At 40.9% G+C, this 16,202-nt stretch overlaps 1 protein-coding gene across 6 annotated transcripts in view; it reads left to right on the top strand.

The window, feature by feature from the left end:
* Positions 1–977: 977 nt before the first annotated feature.
* Positions 978–16,202, top strand: part of BIRC6 (baculoviral IAP repeat containing 6) — a 173,217-nt gene continuing 157,992 nt past the window's right edge. For 5 of the 6 annotated variants that reach the window (XM_053939829.1, XM_053939826.1, XM_053939831.1 and 2 more), the window contains exon 1: positions 978–1,257. In XM_053939829.1, coding sequence (XP_053795804.1) covers positions 1,023–1,257 — 235 coding nt within the window. In that variant the 5' untranslated portion in view covers positions 978–1,022. The remainder of the gene's footprint in view (positions 1,258–16,202) is intronic. The other variant, XM_053939828.1, reaches the window with a different exon arrangement.

Here is a 16,202-nt window from a genome sequence, read left to right as displayed (position 1 = left end):
GCTGCTCATTTTGCTCTCGGGACAATTTTGATTAGCCTGGGTGGCACGCATACCATGTGGGTTTGGTTTGGTTTGGTTTCCTTATTTTTTCTTCACACACTGTATTTCTTTCAAAATTTCCCTGCTAGAGCAGCCTGTGCTAATTTGGGTCCTTTTAATAAAAATATTCCAAAGAAAACTTTGTATTTGAAAATTAGCTTTAAGACCATCAGTAGCCTAAAAGCTTTGTGTAACATGTCACTTAGCTCAAAATAAAGCCTATGGCAGACAAAGAAACGTTGTACAGGTAGGCTGAGCTATGCAAAATGAACCGGTGTTTTAATGGGTGAAAAGGGAAAATCTTAACAAACTTCAAAATGCACTATTAAACTCAAGTAATTTTTGGAGCACTGCTTCAGAGCAGAATGCTCTCGTGGGTGCGATGGCTCCGTGTTCCCGGCCCGGGGCCAGAGCCACCCTTTCCAAGGGCAGAGGCACCGTGGCTTTGTCACTCCCTGCCAGCGCTGAAGCCACTGACACCGGGGCTCTCTCGCACGCTCGGGGTCAAAAACACAACCGGTGTGGGAGCCGGGGTATGAAACACAAATCCCCGCTCCGCCTTCCCCGAGGCGGAGGCGGCGAACGCGCTCGCCCTCTTACGACGCAGGTTTTGTCCGAAGCAGTAACTGCACGGCAGCGGCGAGGGCGGGATCGCCGCCCCGGGCCGGGCTCGCTCCGGGCCGGGAGCGCCGCGGGAGCGGAGCCAGCGCGGGGTGGGTGGTGCGCATGCGCGCGCGCAGCGTAGCCCCGCCCCTGCCCCGCCCCTCGCGGAGCGGCCCCCTCGCCCCCGCCCCCCGCCGGGCCGCGGCCGCTCGGTTCCGCATCCGGCGCGGCTGTGTCACTTCCCGCTCACGCGGGCGCTCTCCCTTTCCCCCTCTCCCCGGACCCGGATGGTGACTGGCGGCGGCGGCTCCAGGGACTGGCAGTGAGCGCCTCTCCGCGGGCCTCTTGTCCTGAGGGCGGCGGCGGCGGCGGCCGCGAAGATGGCTGCGGCGGCCTCCTGCTCCTCGGCGACGGCGGCGGCGGGGCCCGGTCCCGGTCCGGGCTCCTGCGAGTGGCTGCTGCTGCGGGACGGCTGCCTGCGCTGCGACGCCGACGGGCTCTGCAGCCTGTGCTACCACCCGGCGCTCAACGCCATCCTGGCCGTGACCGCGCGCGGCGCCATCAAAGTCATCGACGGCACCTCGGGGGCCACGCTGCAGGCGTCGGCGCTCGGCGGTGAGCGGGGAGCGGGGCCGCCGCCGAACAGGTGTCGTGGCGGGTCGGGGGAGCCTCGGGAAGGAGCGGCCGAGCTCGGCTCGGGCCCTGGATGCCGGAGGATCCCCCCGGCTTATTGTCAACCCTTTTTCTGGCCTGAAGGGCCTCCCTGCCCAGGGAGGTGGTGGAGTCGCCGTCCCTGGAGATGTTTAAGGAGAGACTGGACGCGGCGCTCAGTGCCATGGTCTAGTTGGCATGGTGGTGTTTGGTCGTAGGCTGGACTCAGTGAATCTCAGAGAGCTTTTCCAACCAGAGCCTCTGGTTCTGTGTTCCTACTCTTTGGGGCAGAGATGCTCATGTAGACAGCGCCCAGGCGTTTTACTTCTGTAAAACATATTAGCGTGGTTACTGAAAGATAAAATGGGGATAGAAGGCTGTGATGTATAGGGTTGTATTTTTTAATTTTGCTTTTGCGGGTGTTGTTGTAGATCGTGTAACGTCGAACTTCCAAAGATTAGAAGCAGCATGTTAGGCGGGACAGGCATAATTCTAGTACTTATTGATATGTGATACTATAATAATTTGTTTATTGAGCCTTATTCTGTTTTTTTAAGAAGGCTTACTGCTTAAAAGTGTAATTTGTCCTATGGCTTAAAGCTACTTAAGATCAGAATCCTTCATGAAGTTATCTGGTGATATGTTTTTGTATGTGTTCTTCAGGCTGTTGACTATCTTGACTGTCTCTGGTGGTAGAAACCGTATTCCTGCTGTTATGTTCAGGAGTCCTGATTGTCTACTAGCTTTGTAGAGGGTTAGACTGTAGCATCTCCACAACTATGAAGCAACTTTATTTGTTGACCATTAGTGGTTTTGCCCTGTTAATAAACTATCTCCGTAGAAAAAAATCCAAATGCCATTAACAGCTTTTGTTCCTTGTTTTATTAATGACTTTTAAACTGTGGCACTTGTCAGAATATTGGCGGTGAGTGGTGGGTAGGGTTATTTGTCTCCTTGTGAGTGAAGCCCTTGGAATAGAAAGATAGGCTTCTTACCAATTGTGTGCCTCCATGTTCAGGTTCTCCTTACTGTTGTTTATAGCTAATAAGATGTAGCTTTGCTGAGTGGTGGTGGTGAAAGGTTGTTTGCTGCCTGAACTTGGTACAGTAATGCCAAGAACTGCATGGGAATGCCATAGCCTGGGCAATATGTACACTTTCACCTTGAAAACCAGTAACTGTATTGCAAATGTCAAACTGAAGAGAACAGGACAAAAATTGCTGATTTCCTTTCATAACTCAAAGTTGGTACATTGTATGTAAGGTTAAGCATTTGGGGCAAATGAAAAAAAAAGTTTTGTGGAATTATTAAGAAGGTGCCAGCTGCTTTTGTTGTCAGTTGCTTGCATGGAGAATGAGGCTCTTGTGTGGTGTTTCCTGCATTGTTCAGGATTCAGATCCCTCTGCTTCTATAATTCCCTTCTACCATGCTGTCTCCTAAAGTGCTTTTTTTATTAATAACTTTGCTTCTTCAGGCTATTGCAGGAATTTGAAAATTGCTTTTAAGTTGTGGATGAAGAGGGCATAAATAGAGGACTTAACGTGTAATTGGCTGTCTGTGTAGGAGATGTTTAATTCTCAGATACAGAAAAGGAAGTGATTTGTAAATCAAAGTGATTCTACACTTTGCTGTGATAGAATCCTTGCAAAGGATTTGACTCAGTATTCAAAATGCTAATGGAAATTCTCCCCGAAATAGTAACTATTTCAAAATAACACATTGCTTTGCTTCTGTTACGTACATTCAATCATGTATACTTCCTTTAGTGTCAGTCTTCTCTGTGACAGCATGGCTGTAAAATATGGGTTCTACTCCTCCTCACATAAAACAGCAGAATTGCTTGCAATCTACCCAAATTTTATCTATGCAGTAGAGCTGATGATTTTATTAATGGGAAAAAAATTGATAACCTTTAGTTTGAAGAAACTTTAGATTAATTTTCTTATTGATTCAGACCGGCATGCCTGTTAGAAATCTGCTGCATCTCAGCAGTTGGTGTCTGTTGCGGCTATTAGCAATCCTCTTCACTCTTTTTCTCTCTCTCTTCCTTCAGTCTTTGGGAAGAGGAGGACAAGGGAATTTAGCTGCTCTCTGATGTCTGCCTGCACTGTGCAGTGTGAGCTCCTTTAATGTAGGATAGTAGTAGCTGGACACTCAGACCTGTAGACCAACTCTGTCCGTATTCCCTTCCCTGCCATAAATGACAGGTCAAAGGATATTGTTGCTTCAGGGACTTCTGGTACTATAACTAAAAATAGAGTCTCTAGGAATTAAAACTGCTTCTCCTGGGAGACTGCTTGTCCTCCTTGGTAATTGAGGCTGCAGGTCTTATGCCTTGCCAAAAGATTTATGTTGGACAGAAATGCTGTTGCTTGTTACCCAAAGAAAAACAAAATGTAGCAGGCCTCTCTTTCTAGAAAGCAGAGCAAGGAAAAGATTCTCCTGTCAAGGCAGAATAGGGGAGAAAAGAAACACCACCAAGCCTCAGTGTGTTTTGTATTTGCAGTCACAGTTCACTGCAGAAATATATATTAAGCTTTGAGCTCATTCTCTGTGAAAAGGTTGAACCTGTGGAATGCTGAATGTGGTAGAGCAGTGGAGGCTGCCTTCTTTAGAATAGAAATGCAGATTGCTCTTTGGTGTGTAAAAGAGCAAGACAAAAGATTCACAGCCAGAAGACAGTTCAGTTCTAGATGGGGTCCAGATATTTGGATGTGGTCTGTGTGCTTCAGTTGCTCATGTGAACTTCATTGGTCTAATGTATGTGGTGATCCAGGGATTGTTCTTCTGAGCCCAGTGTGTAGGAATTCAGTGTGGATTGTTAGACCATGCTGAATCTTCAGCAGCTCTGTCTCTGTCTCTGAGGTGTATAACATCTTTAATCTGTTTCCAGTTGGAGCCCTGTAGGCCTATTCAAGAGGACCAGGTGATCATTTGCAACAGAGCGTGGTAGTGCATAAATGTAGGGGGAAAATCAGGTACCGCTAACATTAAGCTCTGTCTTACCTGGTCACAAGATTGTCCTTTTTAGTCTGTCAAGACTTTTGCATGCACGCTGTGCATTTCAGAGACTGGAAGTGCAAGGAAAATTCTTGTGATTTCTGGATGTTCTGCGTTTCTGTTTATTTGCTTGTAGTGGTTAGTCAGGACTGGTTTTGAATCTGTCGCACAAGTCTATCAAGTACTTTATTTTCCCTCTTAGACATTTAAATATTTCTGTGGTTTCAGTTTCAAGAACACTGGTAGCCAAAAAAGCATAAATGAGGAATCTTCAAATACAGCACTAAAGATGAGCCTTTTCCTCGGCCTCAAAAGAAGTAAACCAAAACAGTGATACAAAAACCTCCTGAAGAATCTAAACAAACTTTCCGATTAGTCTTGAGTGATTCTCTTAGTGTTCATAGGAATGTTTGATTTATCAGTCCCTTCTGTTTACAAATAAAGTAAGAAAACTGCCTGAACTGGGAGAGTACTGTAACTCTCAGAGAAGCTTGGGCAGGATTAAAATAAGAAACTAAAATGTACCATCAGATGGACAGTGACCATCTTGAATGTTCCAGTAGGTATTTCTAGATTAATTTGATGTGGCAGTAACTTCAGAGCCTTGTTTGCTAAAATGCACAGTGTTTTGTAGCTAAGGCCTTCTAAATTACTCTAGAGGCCCTAACAGGAATCAAAATACAGACTTCTGAATCTGTACAGAAAGGATCTCTTCATGGTACACATATACCAGTTCCTGAGGGGAAACAGCTTCTGCCTTATCATCAGAGGCCCTCAAGGGCTGTTCCTCCATCAGAAGAATTTAGAAGTAAATAGATCCCAGCCCAGGAGGCTCACCTGTGCCAGCAAGTTCAACACCATTGCCTGTCAGAGTTCCCTTTTGGGAAGTCTTGTTTTTCTTCAGCTGTCTAAATTATGGTGCCTTGGAATCTCTGTTCCTTTCCGATTCTTTTACATGTGATGCAGAAGGCAAAACAAGAGGAAAAGATTCTCTTTTGCAACTTGGAAGTCATAGAAGGAATTTACACTTAAGATAATCTTTAGGGAGAAACTGTTGGGATATTCTGTCATCCGATTCTACACTTGATTTATTTAAAACCACCATCAACAGTTTCAACTGTTTGAAGATCACTGGTAATACAGCTCAAGTTCTCCTCCATTCCTCAAAATCTGGGTTAATTTCTTCCATCTTTTTGTTTCTTGTATTCTTTTGTTCCATTATGAAACAAAGATAATGATAATAATAATGAAACCCCTTGGTCTTAACACAGATTTTCTCATCATACTGGGAATGTTGTCAAATCTAGTGATGTGCTACAGTCCACCTTGCATTTGAGCATATTTGGGTGGCTGCTAATCTGGGTGAAATGCTTTTTAAAGAGATAAATACATTCATTTATGTGATCTTAAGATCATACATGAGGTGCCTTAACCATTTGAGAAAACAGGATAGGAGAACTGTTAGATTTGAGTTCAGCGTTTTATACTAGCAAGGGCTCTAGACTGCTGCTCCGTTTGTCTGCTAGCTTAATCAGAATATGTCAGATATCCCTTCTTACTTACCAAGCATCTTACCGAACTGACAAAGTGCTGTTAATTGGTATTTCCAGGCTCTGTTGAAGCACATCTGGATTATCTTCTGCAGAAGCTAAAATAGAGTGAAATTAGGGATCTTTTCTTATCACATAGCTTTAAAGGGATGTTTGCATGTCCATGTTTCATACAGGGGTTCAGAACAGGCAGCAGTGCAGGCATATGTTATTTTGCCAGGCATGATCACACATTTTTTCATTTTATTGACAGATCATTCATATCTGGACCGATGGACTCATGATTGAATCCATCTGCAACAGCAGTGCAGTATTATTAAAGGCTGCAGAATGCTTTAATGTCAGATAATCAGAAATGTCCTAGATCTCTGCATATGGACTGTGAAAAAGGTCTTCTGCAGGAAGATGAATCCTGAAATGCTTCTTAGTGACCTGAAGAGGAAACACTGTGCTGAGATTTGTGTCAGGGATTTGAACTTTGACTACCTGCCCTAATTGTCTCACAGGTAGTTAAAGCATTTCTCATTGACATGAAGGTTTCTCTGGGAAGAAACTGACTTTCACCTCAGTGCTAATTATTGTCCAGCTTTGGTCAAGATAGCTTTTTATATGCCTATATGATAAACCCTTCAGCTCAGCTCCCAGTTATGTTGTGTACTGTTTTGTGTAAGATGTAGAAGAAACTTGGCAGAAATATATCCTGAGAGATAACTGATAGTTGAAGTCCAGAACATTATGGTAAAAAGCAGGTGTATCTCTGTTGGACTTGAAGTAATGAAAACATGGAGAAGGCTTTTACTCATTGCCCAGTCTAGTCATCTTTAAAAGCCTGATCTTTTACCATTCTGAACATCCTGGTGATCAGTGGTTGGGATCTAACATACTCTCTTGTCCTATGGGTGATCTTTCCTGGCAGCCCACCATGATGTTAGCTGGCCCGGTAGAACCACTTTGAGTCTTTAGTTACATTGTTTATAACTATGTTTTTATGGTTGCTGTTGCACTGGTATCCATAACTTAAGTGAAATAGAACATCTAAAATTTTATAAGAGAGAGTGTAAGAAAAATCTGTCCTAGATGAAGATTCACCTTAATTCTTTTTTAATAACAATTAAGTCTGATTTTTTGGTTTCAGGTTTTCTTTCCAAGTTACTTTCAAATCAGGTAACAAAGCTGTCCATCCTTGCTTTTACAAGCATTCTTTAATTTTCCCTGAAAAGTATGACATATTTCAAAAATGTTTCTTAGGCTGCCTTGAAGATGGAGATGAGGCTTGCAATCATGTGGACTCATGGACAACTTTTGAGTGTATCAGACTGCCCCAGGTCATGTTGTGTGATAGCTTTTTGCATGTTGTCCGTTCCAGTGGGATCGGTAACTTTTCACAATTTAAAAAAAAATTGTAAATAAAAGATATACACGTGGGTTAGTTCACTTTCCTGATGGTTCTTAAGTGATGCCACAGTATTGCTTTCTGCTGTTAGAAAGCTGTCCTTTAAATAGTTAATGCTTTCTTAATTGCACTGACTGCTTGCAGTCACCAGATGAGTGCTTGTCACTGACTTGAAGTTTCAAGAAAGAACAGCTATTGGCCTGAGTTCTTTCATTTGTGAAATACAGATTAATACTAACCCTTGCAAGTCCTTTGCTACCTTGTCTTTGGGAAGAGTATTGAGATTTGTTAAGGACCCAGTGTACACTGCTAGTGAAAAAGTAGACAGGAGCACTGCAGAACATTTATTTTGAAGATTCCTGTGCACGTTGGGGAAAGTGTACTCCACAGATAAGGATGATAGTCAATAAACATTGTGCATAACATAAGTTTAGAAGTGTTAAATTATGGAAATAATTTATCTGTCACATCAGTATAAGCTATTATGTTTAAAATTTTCTTGAGCTATTTGCTAGAGCCATTCAGTGAGTATTGATAACTTTTTATTGTGTAGCTTAAGAGGGAATTTGCTTAAGCTGTCTTGAAAATTGGTAGTGTTAATGAAAACATATCCAATGACAAGTGCTGGTCAATGAAGGCTTGCATAGCATACAGTCTGTCAGCAGTTCTTCAATCTCCTGTACAGTCTGGGAAGGGAAAGCTTTTTGATCCACTGCACTTCCCTGATTTGACTGAGCATGAAGCACTCAGCATCTCATGTTTCATTTGGCAGCTGTAGGAGAACAGTTTGGTAAACTGTTGTTTACTGGGCAACAGGCTACAAAGATTTGTGGAAATCTGCATATTAAGAGGAAGAGCTGGGAGGGTGAAGAGTGGCACTGAGAACTATGATGGAGTGCCTCAATGGCAGTAGGTAAAGGGTTAGGGAAGTAGGAAGCTGGGAAGATGGTACTGAAGACTGGAAATGTAGTGTTTAATTGAAGAGTAAGAAGGCAGTGTGGTTAATGTGGAGAAATAGTGGGGTAGACTTAGCTGACCTGTCTTCTGCAGGATCCTAGGTTTATGTTCTGATGGTAAATGATGACATGTAACACTGCTTGTTAAACTTTTTTTGGTAGTGGATTTTTCCCGATCAGTTTTCTATAGCTTTTGTGAGTCAGAAGTCGCAAGATCAGCATTTTTCAACAAATAATATCAGGTTCCCCATGTTATAACGGGAAAGGAAAAGTCCTTATTCTGAATCTGTGGAAGAACTGGCTTCCCAATACCTACAGAAGGTGCCTGGCAAGGCCAGACTAAAGGTAGCTTTTCTGAATTTCCCTCTTTAATGACAGAACTCAGGTTTAACTTACGTGATCACCATGTTCAAGTATTCTTATGCTGCAAATAAGTGTTTAAAATGTTCAAGGCCTTGTCATTTTGCTGACTTCTCTGAAGAGTTTGAAAAGGCATCCTAAAGAATAGTTTCACTTTTAAATATAATTTAAATGTGCATGAATCTAGTCTGTTCTGCTTCAGCTTCCCTGTGTAGTAGTTATTAGGATAATATGAGAATGCATTTAATAAACTTGAAATACTCCTAAGAATTTAGTGGTGTTGTAACCTGGTGTACTGGGGTCTGAACTAACTCATAATGCCAGAACAAGATCTTGTGCTAGGAATATGAAATAACAGCTAAATGCTCAGTTGTTACTGTATAAGCAAATGCTAGAGAAGTTGTCAAGAACTCATCTGATTATATGTCCTTTTTCAATGTCTATATATGTGCCATATTTCTGTCTCAAAAAGAGTGTGACAGAACTAGAAAATTAAGGTGTGGAATGGTTTATGTATGTGAAACAATATTCAGTCTGAAAGAGATGATGGGGATGATTTGGAATGGGGAGTTGAGAGAGTGAGAGCATGTGAAAAATGAAGATTGGGAGATGATTATTCAAGTACAGGAACTGAGGGCATCAAAAGAAGTAACTCTGAGAAATAGTAAAATATGGAGCTCCTGTCTACAGGGCATTGTGGATGCTATATGTTTGTGGAATTACAACAGTGTTGGACAAAGTGATAAAGGAAAAACCTGTCAAAGGTCATTGTAATAATCAAAATCCCTTTTGGGTCAGAAGATCCCTAAGCAGAAACTAGCTTAGGCCGAGAGAGTGTACAAGAAAGAACCATTGTGTAGATTACCTTTCTTAAATTCTTCACTAACCACTTGGTTTAGACTACTGTCTTGGGCAAAATATGAGGTTATGAGCATTTTCCTCTGATCCACTGTGCCTGCTTCTCTGATCAGTACAGTTTTTTTAAGTAATGTCCAAAACAAAAAGGTAGTAACTCAGCAGTCTAAAATAGCTTTTGAGCTACTGCTGCAGTAATGGAAGACTGCTGTTAGATTTTCTGCTAAACCTCCTTTTCTGCAGACTAAATGAGCCCAATTATCTTAAGTCTTTCCCCACGTGTTGTATTTTCCAGCCCTCTAACTTCTTAGTACCCCCTTCATGGGACTGTCACATATGTGCTGATATCTCAGATGGAGGAGCAAAGATGGAACTGATATTCTGGATGTGGGCTTATTGCTGATTAGAGGAGACTGATCTTTTCCTGTGATCCCCTCTATGGTAACAGTTTGTTGCTGAGAGGATACAATGCTGCCTCTTGTTCAGCCTGTCCATCAGGATCCCCAAGTTTTTTCTGATGGGTTGCCACCCAGACAAGTGGTCCCCAGCTCCTCTTGATGTATGGGGTTATATCCCATTCTGGGTGTAAGACCTTGCATTTGTCTTCACTGAACGTCAGATTTGTGTCAAGCCATTCCTCTGTCTGACATCCTTGTAAAAGGCAGCCCTGCCATTTAATGCATCAGTTGCCCTCAGTCATCTCCCATTGGTGTCATCCGCAGTGTAAATCAAGGTGTAGTGTGTCCCACCATCCAAACCATTGATGAAGGTAGTGAACCATATATCAGGCTTTGTTGAATGCCACTCATAACTGGCTAGGTGTTGTTTCCTTAAGGATTAACTTTGCACATGACAATGTAGCCAGGTTTTCACTTGCCTTATAACCCACCCATCTGCTTTTGAGAATTTGCTGCTTCTCCCAGCATGATGTCTTGGAATCTCCTTAAAATATTGGAGCTTGGGAAGGGTGAGAAGCTAAACCATTTCCTGCCAAACAGTCTTGGGAGTTCAAAAAGTGCCATATGTGGAGATGTTTTCTCTGTTCACAGAGACTGCAGGATACATAATGGGTGAACTCAGATGCCACTTCAGGGACCAAAAGAGGAATTGGTAGTAAAATTTCATCTGGCAAAGTTTCTTTGTTGTGAAATGCTGTGATGGGACTAGCACTTGAAGAACGGGAACTTCCTGTTACTGAGCTGCGAAGTGTTCCTTGCCCGTGTCTGGTTGTGGGTGGAAGCTGTGTAATCTGTCTGTCTGCACCCTTTGAAAGAAAACTTTCCTGAATTTTTTTCATCATTTTTCACTTTAAGAAAAATTTTGAAGAAGAATGTGCCCTCAGTGAGGTGTTTGCAGAAGAATTGCAGGGACTTATATTCTCACAGTTTACTGGGGCTTACAGGAAGGATTCTAGAATACCTTGTGAAATCTTTCCTAATTTGTTCTTAGGATAACGGTGTAAAGCTGTGTGAGTAATTGCGTTCTGTACATACAAGTGATGCCACTCATGTTAGATACATGGAGATCTGAAACCACACAAAGAGCACAGGCACAAGGAGCTCGGGAACATCCTCCTGCTGATTCACTCTCATTTTGAGTCTGTACAGTGGGAGAGGACTCTATGCCTGCAAAGCAAGTGAGATATGAGCTGTCTTGATCTCAGTGGGGTTTTGTTTATGTTCTGAAACCTTTTAAGTGTTAGTGTTAGCTTCTCTTAGTAGTTGCCTGAGCAGACACGTCTAGTTAATATTCATGTGGCAGTCTCCAGTGCTTTGGCCCAGATAACACTTCTTCCTATTAATAAGGATTACTAAAACCAGCTATCATATAATGAAACTGATACTGAAGCAACTCTGTTGTGCTCATTGCTAAAGGAAAGATAAACTTTAGATCACATGTCATGTTTTTTATTAACTAAATCCAGTTTTTAAAAATAAGTGAATTTGAAGGCACTTTGTAATGTGAATCTGGGTATTTGTCACCTTTGGCATTCTTGCTGTTTGGAGAACATTTTAAATTTTCTTTCCTGCTTCAGCTCTAGTGTGTTTTTTCTTTATTAAATCGTTTTGGACAGCTCTTCCAGCTGATGTGGCAGGTGAAGGTATGTGTATATAGTGAAATCCAAAAGAAAATGCTGCTTGTATGTACCTGGTTTAAGCCATTGATGTAATTTGTCTAAAATAGGAACTTGAACTTGTGTTCATCTAATAGTTTCCTTTCTGTCCTTTCCTAAAGTTTGAGAATGTTTCTGATTTGGGGAAAAGAGGAGTTCATGGAGTGCCTTTATGATGACAGCAGACTGCTTTGGTGAGGTGATGTTTAGTGCAAATAAGGGGCTGGGCCTGGACCTGGAGATAAAACTACAGTGCTGAAGTATCCACAGGGGATGTACATGAGGAAGAGAATAGGAGGAACAAGGGAGAATCTCTAACTGTTAAATTCAGTAATTATGAGCAGTCATGGCCTGATTTGGCCAGCCATTAGACATCTTCTTGTTATGGTGCTCCCAACTGTTCATAACCACCATGTCTTTGTTTCATTTGGGAGCCACTGATGTGAAATAATTTGGAGACAACTTTAGTTTTAGACCAGACTTACAGTGGTTTGCTTTTTATCCTCTTTTGTGTGAACCCTTTGCAGCTCATCTGTAGTTGTGATTTTCTGTAGTATTAGTTCAAAATAGATTCCTGCAAATATAGCAAGTTGAACTTTAGGACAGGATTTTCTTTTTTTTTTCATTTGTATTGCAGAACTTCCTCAAAGTGCAAGTGTTCTTATATGCTTGCCTTGGCAGATGGGTTGCTTAGATAGTATGTAATTAGGAGTTACACTTGCTAACTTTCAGTTGGTTTTATGATTACATGAAGTGCTAGCAATAAGAAAGGCACTTGCTTTGTAACAAATGAGGACAACTGATACGTGAGGTTTTTTAATCTCAGGTATATGTGAAAAATGTGTGGAAGTAGCTGAGTGAGGTTCTAGCAGGAAGTGTTTTTGTCTCAGATGGAAGGGATAGTTTTGCTGTTCACTAACGTGGCCTTTTCTTGAGTTTTGGATTCTCTTTAAGTAGCTTTTTGCTCAAATCTTATGGTACAAAGTCAATGGGATAGATAGAGCTTTTGATCTCCTGAAACTTCATTAATTTATTTTTTCCATGCTTCCAAGTATTTTGAAGTGAGTACTAAGATATTGTTTGGATATTTTAATTTAAATGGCAAATGCAAAACTGGTATTGCTGCACATAATACATCTATTCTACTGAGCTGATGGGATTTCTGTTTCTCAAAAAAATGTTACTTTAATTCTTAATTTAAAGACCTAGTGACATTGATAGATGAAAGTTATGAATGTTCATTGAGATACTTGATTGGACTTGGGTCTTAGCATTGTGGAATTAGTGCTATGGTGCATGTGTTTACCATTCTCACTTTATAGCTGCAGGTAAGTGTTAGTTTACTGTAATTTAGAAACTATTTTTAAGCTTTTTTTGCTCTATGTTGGGAGCTTCTTGTCAAGAGAATTACTGACTTTGATATGTTTTAGTACTATTCCTGGCTAGCAGTTTTCTAGGTGAATTAACTTTTTCCAGTATCACAAAAGATAAAGGTGTTACTGCCAGTATTAATCTATATCTCTTCATGATGGTGACCAAGCATATGCAGGTGACAGCCACTTCTCTTAAGCTGTATAGCTTTGAGGCTGAATCTATCTTTAGCAGAGAGAAACTTTTTCATTGTTCTACTTCTTGAAATGTAAGGCTAATTCTCTAATTGGTTTGGTTCATCTTAATGCCCATAGGCAAGGGGGCATGCCAGATGCTGCTTAGACTGTTATGAATTCTCCAAACAAGTTTGTTTTCTGTAATACTCTTGTAGGTCAGATTTCAATCACAGGAAATTGCTGGTCTCTGTTGTTTGAAACAAGAAGGTGGAGGTGAAATACTCCTTTTCTCAGGTTCTTAATGTCTGCAATCTGATGGTTGTTCAGTTTTAAGTTTTTAGGTTGCTAATTCTAATTGTTGTGATAGATGACATACCACAGTGTGATATGCTACTGGATTTGCACTTCTGGCATGCTAGCAGCCTGCCAGGTTTCCTTGTAGGAACTGACAAAAGGTTTAATGACTTCTTTGTGAGTTGTTTTGTTTTTAATCCTAGGCAGATAGGCTGGAGTTTTTGGGAGAAGCTATGATTCACTTGTGCCAAGACTGAAAAGCAAAATCATTAGAAACTTAGGATGACTGCTTTTTCTCCTACCACCCAAAATAAATTACAGCTAAAGCAATGGGGGCTAAAATGAGAGTAACAGTTGGGTTTTTATGATCTAGCTTAAATAATTTAGTGATTTTATGTGAAACTTTTTAGCTGTGGTTTGTGAAGATACAGATCACTTAGGCTGGACAAGCAGGACATTATGTTAGAGGGGCACCACTATGTTTTTCAATGGGTATTGGCAGAGTCCTTTGGCACATTGTAAAATATTGATCCTGAGTTTAAAAGAACACTTCTGACAATGCTTTGGAATGATTTAAATTTTCTAGGCATAACTTCTAGGTTACTACTTCTGTAGCAGTGACTTCTATATTCATTGGCTTCCTGATTATATTATATATATTATTATAATCATATGATCAGCCATATGTAGATTGTGTTATAGTATGTGGCTAGTATTAGAATTATCTTGAAATGTGTTTTGTGAACTTTTAAAATTAAACTCCTATTTGCAAAAAAAAGCTTCTCAGCAACTCAGAGGCTATTTAGTGTAAACTAGTCAGTTACAGAATGTGTTACTCTGGGTTTTGGAAAAATATTAAATATTGGTCGAATTATTTCCGTGAAGTTCCATCAACTTAGGCTAAGGGAGCCTGTTTTGTTTTTATGTGCTTCAAATAAAATAAAAACAGCAACTGTAAATAACTTTTTAGAGATAATTTCTGTCAATACAGCCAACTAGAATATTAGCCAGTACACAAAAAAAAATCACAGCTGGCAGACAATATATTTTTTGTTCTGTAGTTATAACTTACTTTGTTTTGCACTGGAGCATAAATACTATGGTATCTGCCTCGTTAGTTATCTTCATTGGCTTCTAAAGATTTGGACCATTTACTCAGAGGATATTAGCTGTTTGCTGCTTTAGTTATGAGATTTCATTAACATCACTACAGAATTGATAAAATAAGAATGGTCTAGCCTGGAAAGCTGCAATCACTGGGGCCCCTACAAACTGCTGAACTCCTAGGCACAGGGCTTGAGCATACTCCTGTGCTTGACAGGAAATAAGGAAAGTGCAAAAGAAAGTGTTCATGGTGTTGGCACTGCCAGAAAGCGTAAGCTGCTTTTCCCATTTTCCGTGGGAGGGGGAAGGAGGAGAGAAGTGATGTGTTAAAGAAAATGTCCTGTAGTGATCCATCCCTTGGATCACTCTGGATAGTCTGCAAACATCATCAGAATCTACTGAGGTTTCTAGTGTACTGCATCAGATACTGTTCAGTTTATTTGCATAATAATTTCCAGTATGTTGTTGAAACTTATACTTTTAAAGATGTTAAAACTTGTATTTGAATTTTTGACAAAGCTTGTTTTCCTGTAGAATGGTTTACTTCCTTGCCTGCAGCTGTGTTGGTTGTAGAAAGTCTTGTGTGAGGAACTCCAGTGTATTGGCAAAACCACAGTTTGAAATTAGTTGGTTTACCATTCAGAGAACCTTTTTTTGCTGAGCAAGGACCAAAGACTTCACAACTATTAAGTGATTCTGGACTCTTCAAGTGTTTCTGGCTGCAGTATCAATGATTACAATTGCAGTATACTTAATGCAGGCAAAGGGATATGTCCTTTGTTTTGTGAGTATGAGTCATTGTTTCCAAAATCTTGGTGGGAAGGGCAGCTGACAACTGTTCTTTACCTTTTACCTTGCATTTTCAAAGAGAGGATACCACAAATGTAATGTGGTCAGATTCATGTGCCCTGTATTCCCAGAAGTCTTAATTTCCATTTAACTCTTATCGAAGTGTATAGATGACAGAATTGTGTAGCTGTCCTTACCTGGATGTTTACTGTGTGCTAGCTACCAAAATGGGGATTTTTAAGTTATTTATAATAAAAACAGTATCCAGTGTCTGAGGGAAGAGGAGAGCATGGACAGGACATGATTAATGCAAAATTTGATGAAACTCCTGTTCCTGTGCAACAGGAAGACATCTGTGTTGATGATGCAGCATTTTCAGCTGCCATTGGAGAATGTGTCCATGTATTTGTAATATACACACAATCTGCTTCTGGAGTGGCAGCTTACTCTGTCTGTGATAGAAGGCAGTTTGCCTTCTATGCAGGTAGCATTTTACATGGATTACATTTAGTTTTGCAGTCTATCCAGCTTTAGACATGTAATAGTGACGAGTAACATCAAACATTTTAGGGGATAATATCCATTGCCGCAGTCTTTCCTTGTTTATCTGCTGGCAGTCTTTCTCTGCCTTCACCAAACTTCTCAAACCTGTTACTAACATCACTTGTGCAGCACTGAGCAGAAATGAGCTGTTGTAGAGTCTCAAGGAACACGTACCACATTGGTACATGTTACATGCTGTACTTAGTTTTGAGAAGTTTAAGTGCTGTTTTGCTTGATGAAGTGCTGTTAGTAAGCCTTAGTGGTAATTTAGCAATTTTTTCTCAGTGTTCATGCTGATTTGTACAATTTTGTTCTTATCATTGATTGTCAGCTAGTATCAAGTACACCAGGCATCTGCATTAAGATTGAAAACACTAGTTGAGGCCTCCTGGTAGGAGGAGGACT

The sequence above is a fragment of the Vidua chalybeata genome, chromosome 3, assembly GCF_026979565.1.
Source record: "Vidua chalybeata isolate OUT-0048 chromosome 3, bVidCha1 merged haplotype, whole genome shotgun sequence".
NCBI lineage: Eukaryota > Metazoa > Chordata > Aves > Passeriformes > Viduidae > Vidua > Vidua chalybeata.
Note: the sequence above shows the minus strand (reverse complement) of the source record. Positions and strands in the feature narration are given on the sequence as shown.